General features: G+C 37.9%; 1 protein-coding gene across 5 annotated transcripts; it reads right to left on the bottom strand.

Moving 5' to 3' along the window:
- Positions 1 to 807: 807 nt before the first annotated feature.
- LOC103467348 (uncharacterized) lies at positions 808 to 24475 on the bottom strand. 5 transcript variants are annotated; one of them, XM_081608278.1, is made up of 38 exons: positions 24329 to 24475; positions 22560 to 22611; positions 22451 to 22489; positions 21095 to 21169; positions 20921 to 20986; positions 20740 to 20802; positions 20472 to 20540; positions 20299 to 20367; positions 18807 to 18869; positions 17115 to 18623; positions 16530 to 16831; positions 16076 to 16140; positions 15787 to 15935; positions 14777 to 14857; positions 11698 to 13785; positions 11367 to 11503; positions 11126 to 11187; positions 10748 to 10890; positions 10587 to 10628; positions 9665 to 10075; positions 9075 to 9622; positions 8815 to 8879; positions 8490 to 8638; positions 7750 to 7827; positions 5909 to 7030; positions 5562 to 5698; positions 5321 to 5382; positions 4945 to 5087; positions 4784 to 4825; positions 3929 to 4306; positions 3592 to 3728; positions 3348 to 3412; positions 2972 to 3114; positions 2811 to 2852; positions 2209 to 2378; positions 1959 to 2020; positions 1709 to 1851; positions 808 to 1493 (listed from the first exon to the last, which is right to left on the bottom strand). In XM_081608278.1, exons 2-38 carry the CDS (start codon positions 22591 to 22593, stop codon positions 1402 to 1404), a joined length of 9045 nt encoding a protein of 3014 aa, XP_081464404.1. In that variant the 5' UTR covers positions 22594 to 22611; positions 24329 to 24475; the 3' UTR covers positions 808 to 1401. The 5 variants fall into 5 exon arrangements, with proteins under 5 accessions (XP_081464404.1, XP_081464401.1, XP_081464406.1 ...); XM_081608275.1 differs by having other exon boundaries at positions 9075 to 10075; XM_081608280.1 differs by lacking the exon at positions 5909 to 7030 and having other exon boundaries at positions 9075 to 10075.
- Between the last annotated feature and the right edge of the window lie 1632 nt (positions 24476 to 26107).

The following is a 26107-nucleotide window of genomic DNA, read 5'->3' on the forward strand; positions in this document are numbered from 1 at the left end:
GTTTCTTGTTTCCTGAGTAACATTGTAAAGGTAGCTCAATCCACTTCAACTTAACTCTTCCGGCTTTTTTTTGTTTTGTTTTGCTTTTAAAGTAATTCCTTTCGGAGTGGGGTTTCAGTCTGTATTGGTACAGGGCTCGTTACATTGCTGATAATAGTAAAGGACACTCTGCAGAAAGCATTTTAAAGCCTTTTGCTTTTGGTCTTTGGTTGATTTGCTTATTTTGAATCAAAACATGCATCTCTGGAGCACAGCACTCATCACCTACCTGATCTGTACGGTAGTTGGTCACTGCAGTTGTGTTTATACTTGAATAAAACAGTTTGGCCAAACAAAATGGAGAAAATTTAAATATCTAAGCATTTTATCAAGGGATGGAATCATTGGGGAATTTCACTTAGAATCCTGCTTATCTCCACAGATAACTCAAATTTAATTCAGATTGTCTCAATCAAAAACTTACAATGCCATTACATCATCTCTTCAAATGGTTTAAAGGAAGAGCAACCTTAATGAATATGAAGTACTTAATATAAAGTAAAACAAATTATATAAAAAAAAATTCTGATTAATCTGACATGTAAAAACTATAAATTATATTGATAATCCTACACGATCTAAAGAAGGAAATATTTTCAACATTACACAAAAAAGCAATGTCTTTTTATTAGTATGTAATATTCTGTTTTCAACTCTAACAAATTTGAGCAAAAATCTAAATTGTCTCTAAAGAAGCCTTGTGTACAGTACTCATTTGAAATCTCAATGTAAATCTAGATCAAAGTAAAATAAAATAATGCCAGCATGTAGGTCTTTAAAAGTAATGTTTTATTACATTTTTGATCAACAGTAAAATTAATCTTTCCCATTTTAATATTCAACAGGAATCATTAAAAGTTACTTATTTATTTCTTACCACAGATAATTGTGTCAGGACATTACAGTCTATCAAATAATTTATACAATGTAGTAGTTTAAATTACACAATCTTCATAATAAGCTCATTTTTTCCATTCTTCTCATAGCATTATACACCATACCATACTGACCACACTGATATTCTTTGGTGGCAATATGGATTTAAATAAGAAAAATGTATTTTGCTGAGTCATGAATTACATTTATCAAGACATATATCACCCATGATAATTTAGACATTTGCATTTTTACATAAAAGCTATTACTGAATAAAATCTAAGAAATATGTATTTAAAAAACAGAAAAAGATATATTGATTCGTAAATTAAATAAGACATTCCAGTTTGCTTTCTCAATCTTTGACGCCACAAGACACATCTTTTTACCACATGTGGTAAGTTTCACAGTGTGCATGTGTTATGTCAAACTTCAATGTTACTGCATGCCTGCTTGCATCAAATGACAATGCACGTGTTTCGAGTACTATGAGTTGATCAGCATCTGTGCCACAGCCAGCATGATCAGCGAAAAGAAAGTCAAACTTCCCATTGTGGGTAGAGGAGGACCGCCCGATGCTGTAGATGTGAAAACATTAAAAACAGAATTAAATTTATTAGTGAGAAAATTCTTTAGAATTGCATTACAAATTCTACATATGACTTGAAAGAATGCTTGTGTGTGAAATTGTGTTTAACTTTTTTATTGCTAATATTTTTGTTTAGCATCACACTTTGTAGTTTTAATGTTAACTCTTTCTTGTACTTCAATGTCTGCATCTCTTGTAACTTACCTAAAGTCAGGCTGCCACTTATATAATTCAGTATGTTAGAATTAAGAAGCTCCCTTTCCAGCAGTGACAGAGCACTGTTTAAGTTAGGAAGAACAGACGTGCTTCTGAACACTAGAGTCACGTTGGTAATCACAGATCCATTCCTTAAAAAGAACAAGCAAACAAAAAAAATCTAATTATAGCACCTGAAAAAGTAACCTAACGACAAAACATCAATGAAATATAGACAGTGACAGTAATATAGTCTTACCTGAAGGAATTGACGCGTGAGCGACTATAACCAGTGAAGATGCCAAGGCAAATTCTGTTGAGCTGAAAGAAAATGAAAAGATTAAATTCGCACTGGCACCAAGTAGCACCCAGTAAATGTGCTACTTTTATAGTAATATTTGTTCCCATTATGTTCTAGCATTTACTTAAAAGACCTTTAAATACACCCTAAGTTATTTAATTTTGATAGTCTTATTACACAAAGTGGTTATAATGTAAAGTTAAATTACCTCCTTGACCACAGTTGAAGCCAATTGGAGAAATGCTGTTGAAGTGGTGTCGGCTAATTCTGTTTGAAAATCCTTGTTGAGACCAAACCTCATGAAGAGAAATCCCTCAGTGGCAGTTGGAGGATTTGTGGGTGCTGCAGTTGTAGTCGTGGTTGGGGTTGCTGTAGTTACTGGTTTTACAGTAGAAGTGTAAAATTAGTTACAGTTATTCATTAACAGGGCAAATTACAGCAACCTAGATTAAGCCAAAGGGCATTACAAGCAAAATATAAATGCAGGAGTAAATCTAACACAATTAACAATAAATAACATACTTGTGGCAATTAAATTTTACAAATAAACAAATGGGATACTTCTCATTGTTGTTTCATTAAAAAGAAATAAAATAATGGGCACCAAAAAGTTTGTGCCCTGAAAAACAGCATCATAAGATGATTTTAATAATTATCTTATATTTCATGACACAAAAGGACTTTCTTTATTCAATTGGAAAACAGCATCAACTGTTGGTAGAGTTGCATTGAGTGCATGTACAAAAATCACCTCGTGTCTCTTTTCTAGAGGAAGTTAAACTATAGAAAAGGGCTGTGTTTTGTAGTTACCTGTTGAAATCACAGTTGGAGAAATAGTCGTTTCAGAGACTCCTGCAAAAAGACAAAGAACATCAAAGAATGTTTGGAATAGTTTTTGGTATAAATTTAACTCCAATTGCTCTCCATCTATTTTATGTAATAAACAACCAGATGAAAAAATAAACTCTTACTTGTCACAACTACACTTGTTGCATTCAGCGTGAAGTTCAAGCTGGCACTGTCGTTCACCAGAGTCTCTGCAACAGCTTGAGGGTCTGGCACAGAGCTCGCATTTGCAAATATCACATCAGAGTCAACGATAATCGAACCTCGTCTGCAAAAAATAAATTATTATTGTAGTTTTCATTTCTAATAATCATCACAAGAACACATTATCTGATATTCTGAATGTGTTATTATAAAATTAAAATTTGAGCACAACTGCCCAATGATTAGAGTCACACAACAGAAGACAAAATGTTTGAAAAGTTTATGATCATATCATTTTGTTGGAGTTTTCTTTCATACATCTTTAATAACAATTTCCTGACCAACACTGATATTTACCTGAAAGCCTTGATCAGAACTCGTAGAAAAGAAAAACTGAATCTCCGCCTAAAGATGTCATTCAGCTGAAGAATTGAAAAACAGTAAAAGAAGTAAGTCAGGGGAGACAGATGATATTCACAAAGAATGTTTAGTTAACAAGTCTAATTCTTTTACATATACTGATCTTGTCATTGTATATTGATGTCATTTCATTCATTTGATATTTCAATTATGAGACAACAAAAAAATCAGTTAAGCTTACTCGACTAGTTAGTGTTGTTGAGAACCTGACAAACTCTGGAGATCCAGACGTTCCCACGACCGCGGTAAAATTTTCTACCAGTGAAAATGTCATCTGGAGCTTTGAATCTGCTGCCACTGGAGTTGTCGCTGGAGTACCTGGTTATATTGTTGATTTTGAAAAGATTACATTATTATTATTATTATTGATGTTGTTATTATAACCACCATGAATAAACACCTTTTAAAACTTTAACACTTCATAATTTCCCTGTACGGTGTGGCCAAATATCTGCAGTGCTTTTAATATTTATATTCCAATTTAATACTTGCTTTGTTCAATTAGAAAAGAATATCACCTGTTGTCAAAGTTGCATTGGTTACTGGTGTGGTTGCATTGGTAGGAGGTTGGGTCACGTTGGTTACTGGTGTGGTTGCATTGGTTGGAGGTTGGGTCACGTTGGTTACTGGTGTGGTTGCATTGGTTGGAGGTTGGGTCACGTTGGTTACTGGTGTGGTTGCATTGGTTGGAGGTTGGGTCACGTTGGTTACTGGTGTGGTTGCATTGGTTGGAGGTTGGGTCACGTTGGTTACTGGTGTGGTTGCATTGGTTGGAGGTTGGGTCACGTTGGTTACTGGTGTGGTTGCATTGGTTGGAGGTTGGGTCACCGTGGTTACTGGTGTGGTTGCATTGGTTTTAGGTTGGGTCACGGTGGTTACTAGTGTGGTTGCACTTGCTGTAGATGAAGTCACATGGGAGACTGCTTAATTAAAAACCATAATCAAGCAAATGTTCCTTCATATTATACTGCATTCATAGTAATGTGAAATAATGTGAATGCAATATGGTGCTTGTGAAGCTGATGCTGGTGAGCAATTAGTGCGATGAAGTTAGTTTAGTGAAAAGTACAATAAAATACCTCACAAATGTTCTATTTGTTGGAAAGATATTATTATTATTATCGTCATCAGGAGAAAACATTTTAATAAATCTTTAAGACTTAAGAGCTGATGGAAGGAATAAACCAAGCTTAGCCCCCTGGTGCTCTTAATAATTATCTTATATTTCATGACACAAAAGGACATTTTTTATTCAATTGGAAAACAGCATCAACACTTGGTAGAGTTGCATTGAGTGAATGTACAAAAATCCCCTCGTCTCTCTTTTCTAGAGGAAGTTAAACTGTAGGAAAGGGGCTGTGTTTTGTAGTTACCTGTTGAAATCACAGTTGGAGAAATAGTCGTTACAGAGACTCCTGCAAAAAGACAAAGAACATCAAAGAATGTTTGGAATAGTTTTTGGTATAAATTTAACTCCAATTGCTCTCCATCTATTTTATGTAATAAACAACCAGATGAAAAAATAAACTCTTACTTGTCACAACTACACTTGTTGCATTCAGCGTGAAGTTCAAGCTGGCACTGTCGTTCACCAGAGTCTCTGCAACAGCTTGAGGGTCTGGCACAGAGCTCGCATTTGCAAATATCACATCAGAGTCAACGATAATCGAACCTCGTCTGCAAAGAAGAAATTATTATTGTATTTTTCATTTCTAATAATCATCACAAGAACACATTATCTGATATTCTGAATGCGTCATTATACAATTAAAATTTGGGCACAACTGCTCAATGATTAGAGTCACCATAGAATAAAAATGTTTGAAAAGTTAATGATCATCAAATACTTTTTTTGGAGTTTTCTTTCATACATCTTTGATAACAATTTCCTGACCAACATCGATATTTACCTGAAAGCCTTGATCAGAACTCGCAGAAAAAACCTGAATCTCCGCCTAAAGATGTCATTCAGCTGAAGAATTGAAAAACAGTAAAAGAAGTAAGTCAGGGGAGACAGATGATATTCACAAAGAATGTTTAGTTAACAAGTCTAATTCTTTTACATATACTGATCTTGTCATTGTATATTGATGTAGTTTCATTCATTTGATATTTCAATTATGAGACAACAAAAAAATCAGTTAAGCTTACTCGACTAGTTAGTGTTGTTGAGAACCTGACAAACTCTGGAGATCCAGACGTTCCCACGACCGCGGTAAAATTTTCTACCAGTGAAAATGTCATCTGGAGCTTTGAATCTGCTGCCACTGGAGTTGTCGCTGGAGTACCTGGTTATATTGTTGATTTTGAAAAGATTATTATTATTATTATTATTGATGTTGTTATTGATGTTGTTATTATAACCACCATGAATAAACACCTTTTAAAACTTTAACACTTCATAATTTCCCTGTACGGTGTGGCCAAATATCTGCAGTGCTTTTAATATTTATATTCCAATTTAATACTTGCTTTGTTCAATTAGAAAAGAATATCACCTGTTGTCAAAGTTGCATTGGTTACTGGTGTGGTTGCATTGGTAGGAGGTTGGGTCACGTTGGTTACTTGTGTGGTTGCATTGGTTGGAGGTTGGGTCATGTTGGTTACTTGTGTGGTTGCATTGGTAGTAGGTTGGGTCACGTTGGTTACTGGTGTGGTTGCATTGGTTGGAGGTTGGGTCACAGTGGTCACAGTGGTTGCATTGGTTGGAGGTTGGGTCAAGTTGGTTACTGGTGTGGTTGCATTGGTTGGAGGTTGGGTCACGTTGGTTACTGGTGTGGTTGCATTGGTTGGAGGTTGGGTCACATTGGTTACTGGTGTGGTTGCATTGGTTGGAGGTTGGGTCACGTTGGTTACTGGTGTGGTTGCATTGGTTGGAGGTTGGGTCACAGTGGTCACAGTGGTTGCATTGGTTGGAGGTTGGGTCAAGTTGGTTACTGGTGTGGTTGCATTGGTTGGAGGTTGGGTCACGTTGGTTACTGGTGTGGTTGCATTGGTTGGAGGTTGGGTCACATTGGTTACTGGTGTGGTTGCATTGGTTGGAGGTTGGGTCACGTTGGTTACTGGTGTGGTTGCATTGGTTGGAGGTTGGGTCACAGTGGTCACAGTGGTTGCATTGGTTGGAGGTTGGGTCAAGTTGGTTACTGGTGTGGTTGCATTGGTTGGAGGTTGGGTCACGTTGGTTACTGGTGTGGTTGCATTGGTTGGAGGTTGGGTCACATTGGTTACTTGTGTGGTTGCATTGGTAGGAGGTTGGGTCACGTTGGTTACTTGTGTGGTTGCATTGGTAGGAGGTTGGGTCACGTTGGTTACTTGTGTGGTTGCATTGGTAGGAGGTTGGGTCACGTTGGTTACTTGTGTGGTTGCATTGGTTGGAGGTTGGGTCACAGTGGTCACAGTGGTTGCATTGGTTGGAGGTTGGGTCACGTTGGTTACTGGTGTGGTTGCATTGGTTGGAGGTTGGGTCACGTTGGTTACTGGTGTGGTTGCATTGGTTGGAGGTTGGGTCACGTTGGTTACTGGTGTGGTTGCATTGGTTGGAGGTTGTGTCACGTTGGTTACTGGTGTTGTTGCATTGGTTGGAGGTTGGGTCCCGTTGGTTACTGGTGTGGTTGCATTTGCTGGAGGTATAGCCATATGGGAAACTGCTTCATTAGAAACAACAATCAAACGAAGTTTCCCTCATATTACATGGTTTTCTTAATAGTGCGAATAATGTCAATGCAATATGGTGCTTGTGATGCTAATGTCATGGAGTCTGTCTGGTGAGCAATTAGTGGTGGTAATAGTATAATGGAACCAGATCTGGATTTTTAACACAAGCTGCAGATTGAAATGTACCATTCCTCCTTCACACTGCTGTTCTCTGATCTTTCCATAACCTTCCATTCATAGCATTTAGTTTTGCTTCATTGGAAGCCAAACTATAACCTGCTGGTGATCTTACTGTCAAAGGGTGATTCTGATGGGTGAAAAAGTTGGCTGCTGGTGACATAGGGCTGACTGAGGTTAAAGTTGCATTGAGAGGAGGTGATGCTATGTAGATTGCTGTAGATTTTGGTCTGATGGTGAAGGTGTATTGAGTGGAAGTGTGGTTGATCTAAATGATAGTGAAGTTATATTTGGTGGTGAAGTATGTCATGGTGAAGTCATGTTTGTTATTAGGGAGCTTGTTAGTGAATGTTTATGAGAAAAGTTTATATTATTGTTTGTTCAAAATAATGATGTGAAACACTTTAAAAAAATCCTATAAATATCCATATCATTTTAAGAAATAATTATGGTCTGGTAAAAAAAACAAAAAGCATAATGATTGTTTTCAAATGTTCTATGAAAATACCTGGTACAGTCATGTTGGCTGTTGTCGGTGTTGTTGTAGCTGTAGTTGGGACTGGAGGTGGTTGAGTTGGTATTACAACTAAAAAGTAAAAAAAACAAACAAAAAAAACATCACTAACTCTGCTATTAGTTATTGGTAGTGCTAGAAATTCAAAGCCTTTATATAATATATGTTAGTTATTATTTCAAGCCTTTGGAATTAGATGGACAAGTATTGTTAATGCTTGATGATTTGGTAAAATAGATAAATTGGATTACTGAGGTGAATACGTTTATTTGCTCTTTGAGTTTGGAATCCTCCTGGGATTCCTCAAAAGTACTCGGTATTCTCTGACTAACTAATGACATAGAAACACAGACATGAAAAATTCATTCAGAGAGATAGAGAGGACCAAAGCATAAACCTGCCTCAACTAGAGTATCCTGACCACCTAAATCCCTGTGTCATACTCAAGCAGCAGCACCAAAACTACAATCATCAGCAGAGCGATCAGAAACCCAGAGAGATATCTCCAAGTACTACCATGTTAATACAATCACAGAGAGCTGTGTAGAAAAAAAAATGTCTTGCTTTGATTGGAGCTGCTTTGCTTAGTTAAAGAGTTGGAGATGGAGAAAATAAGAACAGATCAGAGTCTTTCCCTATAAGACTGAGTCATGTAGAGTAAACTTTACATGAAACAGAACACTTAAACACAAATTCAGCAGCTTCAAGATTTTGAAAGTGGAAGTAAACTTTACCTTCTGCAGCAATAGTAGTTGTGTTGACAGTCAAGTTGAAACCTGGGCTGGAGCTTGCATTCCTTAAAGCTTCCACAACATCACTGGTATTTGGTAGTGCTGTCTCATTATTGAAAACCAGTTCAGAGTCAACTACAATTGATCCTTCTCTGCAACAGACATAAAACATTTTTCGAATAGTTTATATATATTTCTGTAAACTAAAACAGGCAGATATAAAGCAACAAGAGCTTTTATTGTGACTGAAATGACAAGGAATATTTTGCATGAAATCACAACTATGCTGCTTTTAAAAATTCAGTTGCTTGAAATGTCTTATTTATACCTGAATTCTTTGATGACAGTTCGATTGAATTTAGGCCCATATCTTTTGGAATAAACATCATCGAGCTGTTAAAAATTTTAGGAGAAAAAAACAGTAAATAGATATATATCATGATGTCATACATCATGGTGTTTTGCAAAAATGGCACACAAGGAATTATCTAATACTGCAATGTCTTGGAATGCTGGGCTTTCAAAGCTTAAAATATTGTAATGAAATGAACAATATGACAAACAATTATAAATAAGAACCAAACTTACCTCAACAGTCACTCTTTTCTCAAGGGTTTTGTAATCTGTTGATGATTTATTTGACAACGACGGACTGAATTGCTCCTGTACCTTAAACTGTAACTTCAGTATTGGCTTTGGTGGTGGGGCAGGTGTTGTAGTTGTAGTTGTAGCAAGAGTTGTCGTAGTTGTAGTTGTTGATGGTAATGTTGTTGGGGACGTTGCAATGGTGGGTGCTGACGTTTTGCTTACAGGTGACACAGTGGATGGTGAAGTTGCACTGAATGAAGGTGAGGTGATGTTGGCAGCTGGTGATGTTGAAATGACTGGAACAGAAGTTGCAATGAGAGGAGTCGGGGTTGCATTGGTTGGAGGTTGGGTCACAGTGGTTACTGGTGTGGTTGCATTGGTTGGAGGTTGGGGCACGGTGGTTACTGGTGTGGTTGCATTGGTTGGAGGTTGTGTCACAGTGGTCACAGTGGTTGCATTGGTTGGAGGTTGGGTCACGGTGGTTACTGGTGGGGTTGCATTGGTTGGAGGTTGTGTCACAGTGGTCACAGTGGTTGCATTGGTTGGAGGTTGGGGCACGGTGGTTACTGGTGTGGTTGCATTGGTTGGAGGTTGTGTCACAGTGGTCACAGTGGTTGCATTGGTTGGAGGTTGGGTCACGGTGGTTACTGGTGGGGTTGCATTGGTTGGAGTTTGGGTCACAGTGGTTACTGGTGTGGTTGCGTTGGTTGGAGGTTGGGTCGCGGTGGTCACTGGTGTGGATGCATTGGTTGGAGGTTGGGTGACGGTGGTTACTGGTGTGGTTGCATTGGTTGGAGGTTGGGTCGCGGTGGTCACTGGTGTGGTTGCATTGGTTGGAGGTTGGGTCGCGGTGGTCACTGGTGTGGATGCATTGGTTGGAGGTTGGGTCACGGTGGTTACTGGTGGGGTTGCATTGGTTGGAGGTTGGGTCACGGTGGTTACTGGTGTGGTTGCATTGGTTGGAGGTTGGGTCACCGTGGTTACTGGTGTGGTTGCACTTGCTGTAGATGAAGTCACATGGGAGACTGCTTAATTAAAAACCATAATCAAGCAAATGTTCCTTCATATTATACTGCATTCATAATAATGTGAAATAATGTGAATGCAATATGGTGCTTGTGAAGCTGATGCTGGTGAGCAATTAGTGCGATGAAGTTAGTTTAGTGAAAAGTACAATGAAATACCTCACAAATGTTCTATTTGTTGGAAAGATATTATTATTATTATTATTATTATTATTATTATTATTATTATTATTATCGTTATCACAAGAAAAAAATTAAATAAATCTTTAAGACTTCAGAGCTGGTGGAAGGAATAAACCAAGCTTAGCCCCTCTGGTGCTCTTAATAATTATCTTATATTTCATGACACAAAAGGACTTTCTTTATTCAATTGGAAAACAGCATCAACACTTGGTAGAGTTGCATTGAGTGAATGTACAAAAATCCCCTCGTCTCTCTTTTCTAGAGGAAGTTAAACTGTAGGAAAGGGGCTGTGTTTTGTAGTTACCTGTTGAAATCACAGTTGGAGAAATAGTCGTTTCAGAGACTCCTGCAAAAAGACAAAGAACATCAAAGAATGTTTGGAATAGTTTTTGGTATAAATTTAACTCCAATTGCTCTCCATCTATTTTATGTAATAAACAACCAGATGAAAAAATAAACTCTTACTTGTCACAACTACACTTGTTGCATTCAGCGTGAAGTTCAAGCTGGCACTGTCGCTCACCAGAGTCTCTGCAACAGCTTGAGGGTCTGGCACAGAGCTCGCATTTGCAAATATCACATCAGAGTCAACGATAATCGAACCTCGTCTGCAAAGAAGAAATTATTATTGTATTTTTCATTTCTAATAATCATCACAAGAACACATTATCTGATATTCTGAATGTGTTATTATACAATTAAAATTTGAGCACAACTGCCCAATGATTAGAGTCACACAATAGAATAAAAATGTTTGAAAAGTTAATGATCATCAAATAATTTTGTTGGAGTTTTCTTTCATACATCTTTAATAACAATTTCCTGACCAACATCGATATTTACCTGAAAGCCTTGATCAGAACTCGCAGAAAAAACCTGAATCTCCGACTATAGATGTCATTCAGCTGAAGAATTGAAAAACAGTAAAAGAAGTAAGTCAGGGGAGACAGATGATATTCACAAAGAATGTTTAGTTAACAAGTCTAATTCTTTTACACATGCTGATCTTGTTATTGTATATTGGTGTAGTTTCATTCATTTGATATTTCAATTATGAGACAACAAAAAAATCAGTTAAGCTTACTCGACTAGTTAGTGTTGTTGAGAAGTTGACAAACGCTGGAGATCCAAAGGTTTCCAGACCCACGGTAAAATCTTCTACCAGTGAAAATGTCATCTGGAGCTTTGAATCTGCTGCCACTGGAGTTGTCGCTGGAGTAACTGGTTATATTGTTGATTTTGAAAAGATTACATTATTATTATTGATGTTGTTATTATAACCACCATAAATAAACGCCCTTTAAAACTTTAGCAGTTCACAATTTGCCTGTACTGTGTGGCAAAATATCTACAATGTTTTTAATATTTATCTTCCAATTTAATACTTGCTTTGTTCAATTAGAAAAGAATATCACCTGTTGTCAAAGTTGCTTTGGTTGTAGGTTGGGTCACGGTGGTTACTGGTGTGGTTGCATTGGTTGTAGGTTGGGTCACGGTGGTTACTGGTGGGGTTTCATTGGTTGGAGGTTGGGTCACGGTGGTAATTGGTGTGGTTGCATTGGTTGGAGATTGGGTCCCGGTGGTTACTGGTGTAGTTGCATTGGTTGGAGGATGGGTCACTGTGGTTACTGGTGGGGTTGCATTGGTTGGAGGTTGGGTCACGGTGGTTACTGGTGGGGTTGCATTGGTTGGAGGTTGGGTCACAGTTGTTATTGGTGGGGTTGCATTGGTTGGAGGTTGGGTCACAGTGGTTACTGGTGTAGTTGCATTGGTTGGAGGTTGGGTCATGGTGGTTACTGGTGGGGTTGCATTGGTTGGAGGTTGGGTCACAGTGGTTACTGGTGTAGTTGCATTGGTTGGAGGTTGGGTCACGGTGGTTACTGGTGTGGTTGCATTGGTTGGAGGTTGGGTCACAGTGGTTATTGGAGGGGTTGCATTGGTTGGAGGTTGGGTCACAGTGGTTAATGGTGTAGTTGCATTGGTTGGAGGATGGGTCACTGTGGTTACTGGTGGGGTTGCATTGGTTGGAGGTTGGGTCACGGTGGTTACTGGTGGGGTTGCATTGGTTGGAGGTTGGGTCACAGTTGTTATTGGTGGGGTTGCATTGGTTGGAGGTTGGGTCACAGTGGTTACTGGTGTAGTTGCATTGGTTGGAGTTTGGGTCATGGTGGTTACTGGTGTGGTTGCATTGGTTGGAGGTTGGGTCACGGTGGTTACTGGTGTGGTTGCATTGGTTGGAGGTTGGGTCACGGTGGTTACTGGTGTGGTTGCATTGGTTGGAGGTTGGGTCACAGTGGTCACAGTGGTTGCATTGGTTGGAGGTTGGGTCACGGTGGTTACTGGTGTGGTTGCATTGGTTGGAGGTTGGGTCACAGTGGTCACAGTGGTTGCATTGGTTGGAGGTTGGGTCACGGTGGTTACTGGTGTGGTTGCATTGGTTGGAGGTTGGGTCACGGTGGTTACTGGTGGGGTTGCATTGGTTGGAGGTTGGGTCACAGTTGTTATTGGGGGGGTTGCATTGGTTGGAGGTTGGGTCACAGTGGTTACTGGTGTAGTTGCATTGGTTGGAGTTTGGGTCATGGTGGTTACTGGTGTGGTTGCATTGGTTGGAGGTTGGGTCACGGTGGTTACTGGTGTGGTTGCATTGGTTGGAGGTTGGGTCACGGTGGTTACTGGTGTGGTTGCATTGGTTGGAGGTTGGGTCACAGTGGTCACAGTGGTTGGAGGTTGGGTCACGGTGGTTACTGGTGTGGTTGCATTGGTTGGAGGTTGGGTCACAGTGGTCACAGTGGTTGCATTGGTTGGAGGTTGGGTCACGGTGGTTACTGGTGTGGTTGCATTGGTTGGAGGTTGGGTCACGGTGGTTACTGGTGTGGTTGCATTGGTTGGAGTTTGGGTCACGGTGGTTACCGGTGGGGTTGCATTGGTTGGAGGTTGGGTCACAGTGGTTACTGGTGTGGTTGCATTGGTTGGAGGTTGGGTCACGGTGGTTATTTGTGGGGTTGCATTGGTTGGGCGTTGGGTCACGGTGGTTATTGCTGGGGTTGCATTGGTTGGAGGTTGAGTCATGGTGGTTATTGGTTGGGTTGCATTGGTTGGAGGTTGGGTCACAGTGGTTACTGGTGTAGTTGCATTGGTTGGAGTTTGGGTCATGGTGGTTACTGGTGTGGTTGCATTGGTTGGAGGTTGGGTCTCGGTAGTTATTGGTGGGGTTGCATTGGTTGGAGGTTGAGTCACAGTGGTTACTGGTGTAGTTGCATTGGTTGGAGTTTGGGTCATGGTGATTGCTGGTGGGGTTGCATTGGTTGGAGGTTGGGTCACGGTGGTTATTGCTGGGGTTGCATTGGTTGGAGGTTGGGTCACGGTGGTTATTGGTGGGGTTGCATTGGTTGGAGGTTGGGTCACGGTGGTTATTGGTGGGGTTGCATTGGTTGGAGGTTGGGTCACGGTGGTTACTGGTGTTGTTGCATTGGTTGGAGGTTGGGTCACTGTGGTTACATTTGCTGTAGATGAAGTCACATGGTAAACTGATTAAAAACCATAATCAAGCAAAGGTTCCCTCATATTATATGTATTGTGAATGCAATATGGTGATGCTGCTGTCATGGGCTCTGATTGTTGAGCAATTAGTGGCGATGAAGTTAGTTTAGTGAAAAGTACAATGAAATACCTCGCAATGTTTTATTTGTTGAAAATATATTATTATTATTATTACTATTATTATTATCACAAGAAAAAACATTTAAGAAATATTTAAGACTTCAGAGCTTGTGAAAGGAATAAACCAAGATTGTAATATTATAAACATGCTATAAAGGAGCTTTTTATAAATCGAGCAAAAAGAGTTTTATAAATATTATAATAAGAGTATTATAAATAATCACTATGTTACTTAATCATTTCTCTCAATAAACATTCAAAGCATTAATGGTTAAAATTTTTTTTGTAATTGCAATGAGTACTCTTGGAGTTACGAAAATTGCTAGTGATGAAATTTAGCAGCCTAAACATCATATTGAGAATATATTAGGTGGTTCAGATATATTTTATGATAAACCCAAGTAGAACTTCAAACACATGGTTAAGGAGCATCATGTTCAAGCAAACTTTAAATAACTACAAGGTAGTGAAGTGGAAATGGGTGTTGAAGTTAAGTTGACTGTTATTGAACTCCTGGTGATTGTTGGTAAGGTTCCATTGAATGGAGTTGAGGTGATGTCAACTGCAGGTGATGTTGCACTGACTGATACGGAAGTTGTATCTGGTGTTGGTGAGGCTGCATTAAGTTGTGATGAAGTCATGTTGAATATTAGGGATGTTATATTTGTGAATGTTCATGAGGTAAGAATATATTACATTTAGCTTAATATAACGACATAAAACAGTTTTCAAGATATCACCGCTGTTCATTGTTCATTTTAAAAGATAATTAAATAACCACGGTTTGTTAAAATAACGAAAGCATAATATTCCTTTTCAAATAATAGAAAATACCTGTTATGGATGTCATGCTCACTGATGTTATAGGCGTAGTTGGGATGGCAGTCGTTGGGGATGGAACTGTAGGTGTTACAACTAAAAGAAGAAAAAAATAAAGAAATAACACATCTTTGACTCTGCTATTGGTTATTGGTTGTTCTTGAATTTGTTCTGAACTTTGTTTTCACACTTGGTTTGCTTGAAGTAAGACTGGGCTGTGGATGTGAAAAGTTTTAAACGTGAGATATTTCTGCCATTTTTTTATTGTGAAAAATCAAATACAAATTTTTTACTCTATAAACTTTGCAGTGACTTGAACAAGCTTTATTACTAAGCTGATGTTTTACTTTAACAGACTGATGCAATTGCTAAGGTGAGTATGTTTATTTGCTCTTTAAGTTTGGAAGACTTCCTGAAACTAGGTATGCTAGGTGTCCTCTACCACTGCTAACTAAAAATTGTGCCAACACAGACATGGATAATGTACAATGAAATATTAAAATGTATCCAAAGTGACTCTTCCAGGTCTAAGAGGCTAATATTTAAAAAACCAAGGGGTTGATTTTGGATTGGAGGTTAGGTAGAACATAAACTCCAACCTTAGACATCAGAGAGGACTAGCAGTTTTAAAACAAGAGTGAGGAAGTCTGAATCAACAAATCCTCTGAATCACTCTTTAGTACTCATGCAGCACCACAAAAACTGAAAGTATCTGTAGAGTGAACAGAAACCTAGAGAGAATTATCTGAGTAGTAGTACTGTGTTTATACAATCACAGAAAGCAGAGTAGAACAAATATTTTGCTTTGAATGGAAATGTTTTACTTAATTAAAGTGAGATACATCTGAGCAGAGTTAGATGCAGAAAAATGAAAGGTTTCAGTCTCTTTCTGGAAGAGTCTTGGCAACCCTGTATACAGTACATGAAGCAAAAGTATTTAACATATAAAAATAGATCTAGCAGTGTCCATCCTACCGGTAATTTACGCTAGTCAACATTTTTAAGTGGAAGTAAATAAACCTTACCATCTGCAGCAATAGAAGACACATTGACAGCAAGACCAAAATCTGGGGTAGAACTCGCATTCTTTAAAGACTCAGCAATGACATTGGTATCTGGTATTTCTGTGATGTTATTGAATATCAGCTCAGAGTCGACGACAATTGATCCTTGCCTGCAACACAAATAATTTATATATTATATATGTGTGCATATATTTGCCCTATGTTCCATTCACTGTTGAATAGTTTTCTGCATTACAAAACAAGTGTACTGCTTTTGAAAAATAAAGGGCTGGAAATGTCTTCTTTATACCTGAATTCTTTTATCTCAGTTCGATTGAAAACAGATCCAAGTTTCTTGGAATAGACGTCATTAAGCTGTTAAGAGTTTTAGGAGAGAAAAAGACAGAAATGGATAAATTACATTTCATTATATAAATGTAACAGTTTTAGCCATTTTACTTTTTCCTCATATGCAGTTTTATTGCAATCTAAAAATGTTTAGATATGCTTTTGTAAAAAGCACACATTTTCTAGATAAGAGTTTTAGATAAAAACATACATCATAGATTGTGTAAGCATGTTTATTTCAAGCATCAGTCTAAAAGTATGTGTTAGTTTCAAATATTTGTTATATTATTTTTCAAACATAGTACACTATTGATGGCTACTGATATTTATCAAATGTTGCAATCTTTTTGATGCTTGTCTTTAAAAACTTACAATAACATATGACAAACAACTTTGAACGATATAAACAAACTTACTGCTGAAGTCACATTTTTTGCAAGATCTTTGAACTCTTTTGATTCTTTGTTTGACAACTCCTGTTTGAATTCTTGCTGCATCTTAAATTCTAATTTAACTATTGGCTTTGGTGGTGGTGCAGGTGTTGTGGTTGTAGTTGTAGCAGCAGTTGTAGTAGTTGTAGTAGTTGTTGGTTTAGTTGATGGCGTTGTAGATGGCGAAGTTGCGATGATAGGTGCTAAGGTTGGTCTGACAGGTGACAGAGTAGATGGTGGTGTTTCACTGACTGTTGGTGAGGTTGTACCTGTTTGCTGTGAGGTTACTAAACAGAACAAAAATATTTAAAAATTATTACTTAACACTATGTATTTTTCCCAATACATAAATATTCAACACATTGGTGATTTAAAAGACTATTTGTAATTGCTCTGATTGGTGGTAGAGTTGGGAAAACTGCTACTGAATTAATTTTAGTACTTTAAACATAATATTGAGATTATATTAGGTGGTTCAGATATATTTCATGATAAACAGGCACTGACCCAAGTAGAACTTCAAACACATGGTTAAGGAGCATCATGTTCAATCAAACTTTAAATAACTACCTGGTAGTGATGTGGAAATGGGTGATGAGGTTATGTTGACTTTTGTTGAGCTCCTGGTGATTGTTGGTGAGGTTCCATTGAATGAAGTTGAGGTGATGTCAACGGTAGGTGATTTTGGGCTGACTGATACAGAAGTTTCAGTGACTAGAGGTGAGGTGTTGTTGGCTGCTGGTGATGTTGCACTGACTGGTACAGACGTTTTAGTTAGTGGAGTTGAGGTGATGTTGGCTGCTGGTGATGTTGCACTGACTGGTACAGAAGTTTCAATAAATGGAGTTGAGGTGATGTTGGCTGCTGGTAATGTTGCACTGACTGGTACAGATGTTTCAATAAATGGAGTTGAGGTGATGTTGGCTGCTGGTGATGTTGCACTGACTGGTACAGAAGTTTCAATGAATGGAGTTGAGGTGATGTTGGCTGCTGGTGATGTTGCACTGACTGGTACAGAAGTTTCAATGAGTGGAGTTGAGGTGATGTTGGCTGCTGGTGATGTTGCACTGACTGGTACAGAAGTTTCAATGAGTGGAGTTGAGGTGATGTTGGTTGCTGGTGATGTTGCACTGACTGGTACAGAAGTTTCAATAAATGGAGTTGAGGTGATGTTGGCTGCTGGTGATGTTGCACTGACTGGTACAGAAGTTTCAATAAATTGAGTTGAGGTGATGTTGGCTGCTGGTGATGTTGCACTGACTGGTACAGAACTTTCAATGAGTGGAGTTGAGGTGATGTTGGCTGCTGGTGATGTTGCACTGACTGGTACAGAAGTTTCAATAAATGGAGTTGAGGTGATGTTGGCTGCTGGTAATGTTGCACTGACTGGTACAGAAGTTTCAATAAATGGAGTTGAGGTGATGTTGGCTGCTGGTGATGTTGCACTGACTGGTACAGAACTTTCAATGAGTGGAGTTGAGGTGATGTTGGCTGCTGGTGATGTTGCACTGACTGGTACAGAAGTTTCAATAAATGGAGTTGAGGTGATGTTGGCTGCTGGTGATGTTGCACTGATTGGTACAGAAGTTTCAATAAATGGAGTTGAGGTGATGTTGGCTGCTGCTGATGTTGCACTGACTGGTACAGAAGTTTCAATAAATGGAGTTGAGGTGATGTTGGCTGCTGCTGATGTTGCACTGATTGGTACAGAAGTTTCAGTGAGTGGAGTTGAGGTGATGTTGGCTGCTGGTGATGTTGCACTGACTGGTACAGAAGTTTCAATGAGTGGAGTAGAGGTGATGTTGGCTGCTGCTGATGTTGCACTGACTGGTACAGAAGTTTCAGTGAGTGGAGTTGAGGTGATGTTGGCTGCTGGTGATGTTGCACTGACTGGTACAGAAGTTTCAATGAGTGGAGTTGAGGTGATGTTGGCTGCTGGTGATGTTGCACTGACTGGTACAGAAGTTTCAATGAGTGGAGTTGAGGTGATGTTGGCTGCTGCTGATGTTGCACTGATTGGTACAGAAGTTTCAGTGAGTGGAGTTGAGGTGATGTTGGCTGCTGGTGATGCTGGGCTTACTGGTGGTGAGGTTGCATTAAGAGTGGATTAGAATGTGTTGACTTGTTATCACACGTTACAAACAAATCAGTTCACTACAAAAAATGTAACCCACAACTAAAAAAGCAATCCCTAAAATTTGGATAACTTGAAAATTTTTGGGACAGTCAGTGAGAATTTGATAAAAGTAAATGTTTGACTACCTGGCATGGTGATGATTGATGGTGTAGTTGTTATGCTCGTGGCTGCCTCTGAAGTTACATGACCTAAAAGAACAATAGTTATGGAAATATTTGTTTAAATATGGTTTATGTAGTGACATTAGGGTTGCCAACTTTCAGAAATTAAAATAAGGGACCAGTCCCTGTATTTTGTAAAGAGGGGGGGTTAGTGTGTGTTACCCAGAAAGCAGTTCAGCACAATATCGCAACACCGTGAGTGAAACAATGACTGGGGCAGCCTACTATATAAAGTACTCGGAGACCACTTTTTTATTATTACACATCCACATTTGTAGAATACGGAACAAATCGCATCCCGTATCGGTTCAATACGGGACGCTACATTACGGGACGGGTGGCAACTCTAAGTGACATAAATATACAGGTCGTTATTTATTTATTTATTTTCAAATTTAAGGAATAATTTTGGGAGTTAAGCACAGAACAAGTTAGCATAAACTAATAGAAATTATTTTAGGATCAATATCCTACTAACATACGCAGTTTTGTCTTTAGCAGTTAGATCTACTAATTTGAAAAGTATCAGGATGATTTTGAATTTTATGAGGATTGTAAAAGAATTAAATTATTATTTTCCAATTAAACCGCAGATGTCAAACTCCAGTCCTCAAGGGCCGCTGTCCTGCAACTTTTAGTTGTCTGCTGCACCACACTTGAATAGAATAATTAGGTCGTTAGCAAGGTTCTGGAGAATGTATCTACACAAGGAGGAGGTAATTAAGCCATTTCATTCCAGTGTTTTGTACCTGTGGCCACTAGCGGAACAAGTCAGCGTCAGGCCGGGGGGCGGGGCCAATGACCGGGCCCCCGACGTGTATCACCTGCGCTGCTTGAAACTGTTGAAAGGGGGTGGGGGGATGGGTTGTTTCATTTTTACCCAGGAAGCACATCGGCTAAACCATGAGTCAAACAGTTACTGGTACTGACTACTATATATTCCCTTGAGGGACAGTAACTTTAACATTACATACACCTTTCTGAACAGGCGAGGGCGCACTTTCTCCATCTATAATCAGACATTAAAGCGAATTGAAACCATTCCTCCCTCCCTGGCACCTTCACACCCGGGCCCCCATGGGCACCCATCCGGGCCCGGGCCAGGGGGCAGCCGCGCCCTCCAGCCCCCCCACAGCTCCGTGCCCTCCCGTGGCACATCCAAAAACCACAGGACAGTGACCCTTGAGGACTGGAGTCTGACACCCCTGAACTAAACCTAAGCACACCACTACTTTAGCAACAAAATTCTCGCATTGACATATGGGCCCATAAAACCTTTTCTTATGTATAAAAGGGGCTGCATACCTGAAGTGAAAAATAGAGCTTAAGTGAAAATGTGATGGACATTATTAAAATATTAGAAAATGCAATGCGATTTTGACAGTGGTACATATTTAACTGATTGGCACACAATCAGCTCATGATAAAAGTTTGATTATGGTAGAAGTGTGAATACCTGAACCTGTTGGCTGAGTTGCTTGTTGTGTTGTTGCAGTTACAGTAGTTGGCAAATCTGTCATATTGCCTGAGAAATTAAACATTGTAATTTTATTAAATGGCTTCAAGATTTGTTTCCCAGCAAACAATCAGCTTATCATAACATATTGACTGTGGGAAAGTAAGGATTACCTGAACCTGTTGGGTGAGTTGCTTGTTGAGTTGTTGCAGTTACAATAGCTGGTGACTCGGTTGCATTAGCTGCAGAAACGAATGCTGAGATTTTATTAAAAGCCAGCTGGGTTTGTTGCACAGCATAATCAGATAAAATACACTAGAATTTCCTGAAAGTGTTGTCTGAGTTTCTTGTGTTTTTGTGGTTTATTTATTGATTATTTATTGATATTTTGCAAACAATCAGATAAACATTATAATTTTATTGTAGTGGAAGTAGGACTACCTGAAATTGTTGGCTGAGTCACTTGTGTTGTGGTTTCACTGGTTGTTGGCTCTGTACCATTGGCTGTCAATTTGAATGCAGAGATTTTATTAAAATCTAATCTAATAAGATCTAATAGACTTGTTGCACAGCAAATAACCAGATTATCATTGCAGTTTTAATGTGGTAGCAGTAAAACTACCTGAAGCTGTTCGCTCAGGTATTAGTATTGCTGTGGTTTCATTGGTTGTTGACTGTGTTCCATTGTCTGTTGAAATGAATCAAGAGATTTTATTAAACATATATCGAATATAGAATATTCTTGGATATGAACATAGCTCATCATAACATTTTAGCTCTGCTAAAGGAAGCTTACCTGATGCCAATGTTGTGAGCTCAGTGCTATTTAGTGTTGAGTTCATGGTCTCTGGTGGTATAGTTGTTTGTTTGGCTGAGTGAAAGAAAACAATTTTTTTGTTTCAGGCAGAATTTATTGTGGTTACTGGTTACCCAAAATAAAAAAACAGCGATAGCTATAAAAATTGAAAATTTTAATTTCAAATTCAAATAAACATAAATGATGAAATACAGAAATATATTTATTAAAACATGAGTATCGGCTTGTAAAAATGCATTAAATGTTAAATAGGCTGTGCTACCTGATACACTTGCCATGTATACTAAACTGAGATAGAAATTCTGTGTTCTGAAGTTAAATTGGGATTCAGTGAAATTTTAAAGGTTTAGTGGCAGGATTGTTGCAGCTACCAATTTACTTCTAGCTTTAAGAGAGAAACAAGATCCATTTCAGCAATAAAACCCAATCTTCATTTTCAGTGTTCGTAACAAATTTGCTATGTGATTTTTAAAAGAAAGCTCTTTATCTAGGATGTTGTTACATTGAATGTGGGAGATGGTACTATCGGGCTGCAAATGTTAAGGCTTTACTTCACAGTGAGGTTGTAATGACTGCTGACATTGCAGTGACTGAAGCTGAAATTACTGCATCTGAAGTTGTTGCACTAAATGTTAATGATAAATTCACTTGTAGAGAGATTCAATTGATTGCAGTGAAATATTTATTTACTAGTATTGGCTGTAATCTTGCCTCTGAATTTGAATCTGGTCTTCCAATATCCCAAGAAGAAGAAAAGGTGTGAAGTTGTTTTCTCTTGTTTTATGAATAGTGGAAAGCACTTGGAGAAATCTTAATATAGCTTGTAGTAGCTATTAGTTTGTGTTTTGTCAATTTTCAAAGCAAATATGAGCATTATCTAGCACCAATAAAAATTATATTTTTATCTGTGATCCTTTTCCTGGTTGTGACTGGCCTCTAGTGGCAAATATTATGTACTGTCATATTACTCACTGATTGAAGTGATATACAAGTGGGCATGTTTTGGATGACGTTGAAACCTTAGGGATTATTAAAATAATATCCAACTATGATCAGTAATTATGCTTCAAAATACATTGAAGACTAGAGGAAAACCTACTAACTGTTAAAAGATTTTACCCCACTTTTATTTGTAAAATAGCAATTATTTGCTTTTGCCAAGTTACTGGTGGTAACTTTGTTGATTTTTGATTTAAAACAATTAAAACTATCTGGTTATTTTCATTATATTTTCCTGGCATTGTTAGAAATTGTTGTTATTCTGATAGGATACGCTGTGAAATCACAACAATAAACCTCAAAATTTGAGTAATGCAGTGAATCTGAATGTGTTACCTGTTGTCAGACCTTGTGCTTTTGCTGCTCCTATTAGACCTGTAGAAAAACTATGATCAATGGGTAGCTCAGCCACATATACAAATATGAACTTTAACATTTTCATCACCTGCTAACAGGAGAAGGAACACGTGAGGTGCCATCCTCTAGGTGTCAGCTTTCTGTGAAATATTCATTCAGAATAGAGCCATTTTAATATGTTATTTTGCAGAGCATTATACATCTACTGTTAACATAGATGTGGTTTCTGCTTTCCTCCTAAAAAAACATGATATTACAGCTTACAAATGTTTATTTATCCAAGTATCATGACTTAAAGTCACATTTAACAAATTAAAGCAGCTCATAAATTAATTTATTCTAAGTATCTGGGATTGAAATGGGCCCAGGAAAGAGGTTGAGGTGTTTGCCAGAACAAAAGTTCCTTTTATTCAGTGAATCTGGCTGCACCAGTTTTGTATCCTCATTCTCACCCTGAAACAGATTAACTCAGCAGTCTCAAGAGTCTTAAGAGATTTGCTACTCTAACACTTTGCCAGTGCAGGGTGGTCAAACCGGGTACACCATCATTCCAGAGGAACGTTTGTGAAACTTCTTGCCCACATGACAAAGCTGTCTCCTATCTGCAGCTGCAGTTCAAGATTCCATTAACAGGTGTATCCACTTTCCACAGGACAGTGTAAACAAATTCCTTAACCATCTTAAAATATTAGCAAACAGTCATGACAAACTCTAGTTAAGCAGTGTTCTTTAAGTATTTCTATGTAACTGCAGAAGCTACCGCATCCTTTTTTTCCACCTATAAAGTATGTTTATATAAATATTTTATGAATAACTGATGAATAGCAAACATTTCCAAAAAAAAAAGAAATGTCAGATATATGCAGTGATCAGGTGAATCACCAGTTTTTGATCTGGACTTTTGTGCAGAATGTAATAAAATATCACAAGTGATAAAACAACAAGATCCTTTAAATTCCAGGACCCATCAAATGAAAAATAGAATGAATATAAAATGAACATTTTCATTTTTGTAGATAAAACATTGTGCTATAATTTCTCATTTAAGTTTTTGAGTCACTGACAGAATACCTACAGATAAAGCAAACTAATAATAATAATAATGATGATGACAAAACAACTGTATATTTCACTACTTTCTGGCCCCTGCACTTTGACCCAAAATAGCCCTTTAATGTACTCAGAAACAACAATAATCTTTTTTTTAGTTTTCAGAATATTCATAATTGCATGTTTATAAATATTTGTAGAATAAGATAAGTTGTCTGATAAGGACCTTTCCTATTCCATAGATGTTCTCTTATTGTAAGAGATTTAATGGTTAAATTACCATACATTTGCCAAAATACAATGATGAAGCAAAAATCCTAAATGGTTTAAAATTCTCCAAAGCTAGACCACAATTGCTTTTAATTTCTACAAAAAATTTATATAGTGAGTATCCACACACTGCAAAACCAATAAATTAAATATCTACATATTAATATTAATTATAACACATTATGATATTTTTTCATATGCGTGATTTGCCTCTTCTGTTTTTTTGTCATAATTTACTGAATTTTCATTTAAAGTACCAGGAAGGAAACAAAAAGCAAACATGCATTTAGCAAAATGCATAATAGTAGGAAACATACATCAGGATACTTACAATTAGGAATTTAAATTCATTTTAACATAGTGGCAAAGTAACCCAACAAGTCTAACTAAGCTTCATTCAGAAATTTTAAGATTTGAAAAATATAGAAAGGGCTCTCTTTCTTCCCACAATTTATTGACTTCTCATATTTGAAAGTTTAAGTTTTAGGTTTGAAACAAGAAATATAAATAAGATAAATAAGTAATGTTTTCCTTTACCTCAGTATAGTTCAACTATCCCGCAAGTTCCTTACAGTCACCAGTTTTGAAAGAGAAGGCGACAAACACCTTTCTGCCTCAAGCCAGAAGATGAAAATGAGGAGTTATCAGTGGCAGAGGCTTTTTGAAGGAGGTAACAAATTCTTTCTTTTTCTAACCTAACTAGCTGAACTTGTTTCATCTCTTCATGTAAGATGTCAGAAACAATCCAGACAGAGGCGGGAGGAGGAAGGATGGGGTTCACATTGACGTAGGTTTAAGAAAAAAGGCCCAAAAAGTGTGATGAGTAATGCAGTCAGCATCTATGCTATCTTGATGGCACATACAGAAGCAGCATTTAAATTACTAGAGCAGTTTAATATGCCAAAATGCATGAGTAGAGCTTGGGAAGTTGTGATTTAGAGTTGTTTCCTTGTCTTTCATGCAGTGTGTAATTGTTACCATAAATCAACTTTACACCAGTAAGGAAACTGCAGGATTAAGCAGAAACTCATAAGAAAACATTTGACAAACTATCCTAATGGACAAGATCTAGTTGTGGGAACCTAACTTTGAGCAATAAAGGATTTATATCAACACAGTTTAAAATCTATTGTTAACTTTTGAGTTTAGCTTGCAGCTGTGAAATTTTTAAGACTATATTTTATAAAATATTTATAATTAACACTGACTATTTAACACTGACAAACCTGGAAATTCACAACTTAATCATATCTTTATCGCTTCAGCTTAAATACAAACATGATACTGCCCTTTGTTAAACAGTTTGTTGTTTGCAACCAGTAATTACTGAGTCAATACAGGGGAATACAGTAGAATAATTTTCTTAAGGAATGATCCCACTGATAACATACTGCCGATCTTCATTGGCAAAAATTTACTTTTGCTGTCAAAAATGTACTTTTGATATCAGATTTTATACTTGGTGATATATTTCATATCCCATCTAGGATTATAACATCTTGACAGATCTCTTATTTTCTGGCACTCTTTTTGTGTGTGCGAAAATGTGCGTAGGAAGAAATGAAAGCTATGCAAGCAAATCTAATTTTAGGTGAAGTACCTGAATCAGGAAAAGCATGGCAGTTCATTTTTTTTAGGCACCTTCATTCCTGCCATGACGTAAAAGATGACTATCATGAGCCACAAAGTCATATTTTTGGAAGTAATCTACTACTTACTGAACAACAGCAACTAAATGAATTAATATAAAAAGGCAGAAATAATTCTTTGTTATCTTAACAATGTAGACCTCAGGGGCCAGCATGGTTGGACCAAGGTTTAACTGCTGATGCGAGGTTGGATGTTTGTTTTCGCACATATCTATCACAATCCACAAGATGCACAAGCCAAGCTACTCCTCCTACTGCAGTGTACGTCATGATGTTTTGTTTGTGATATACAATAGCAGAGTAAATACAGCGATCATGGCAGAGAGGAACAACTACTACAAGTTTGGAGGAGGAGGTTGGAAAAAAATAAAAATTTTCATGTAAAAAAAAAAAGGCATCTGTGAGGTGTCCTGCTGCATCAGACGAGAACTGAGCAGGGGGAGTCTAATATTTCAGTACGTACTTCCTCACGCCATCAAACAATTGTTCCTCAAAATCTACTCTCTTACTGAAAAAAATGGTGTTTTGACTGTCTATGCTAATGAACTTCTTCATGAAAGTTGAGAATTATTTTCTGCATAAATAAACACATCCACGAAATTCAGATCAATCACACAATAGGTGTGCAAGGTGACGGGGATGAAAGGTTCATCAGGGAGTTGTGACA

This window comes from Poecilia reticulata, chromosome 1 (assembly GCF_904066995.2).
Source record: "Poecilia reticulata chromosome 1, P_reticulata-male-v2, whole genome shotgun sequence".
Classification (NCBI taxonomy): domain Eukaryota; kingdom Metazoa; phylum Chordata; class Actinopteri; order Cyprinodontiformes; family Poeciliidae; genus Poecilia; species Poecilia reticulata.

Excerpts from the sequence above, each read along its gene's own strand:
- LOC103467348 (XM_081608275.1), bottom strand. The coding sequence starts at position 22,593 with ATGGCACCTCACGTGTTCCTTCTCCTGTTAGCAG. Across the intron at positions 21,170-22,450 it reads AGCACAAGGTCTGACAACAG|CCAAACAAACAACTATACCA; the intron begins GTAACACATTCA and ends TCTTTCACTCAG. Across the intron at positions 2,853-2,971 it reads AACAAGTGTAGTTGTGACAA|GAGTCTCTGAAACGACTATT; the intron begins GTAAGAGTTTAT and ends GTCTTTTTGCAG.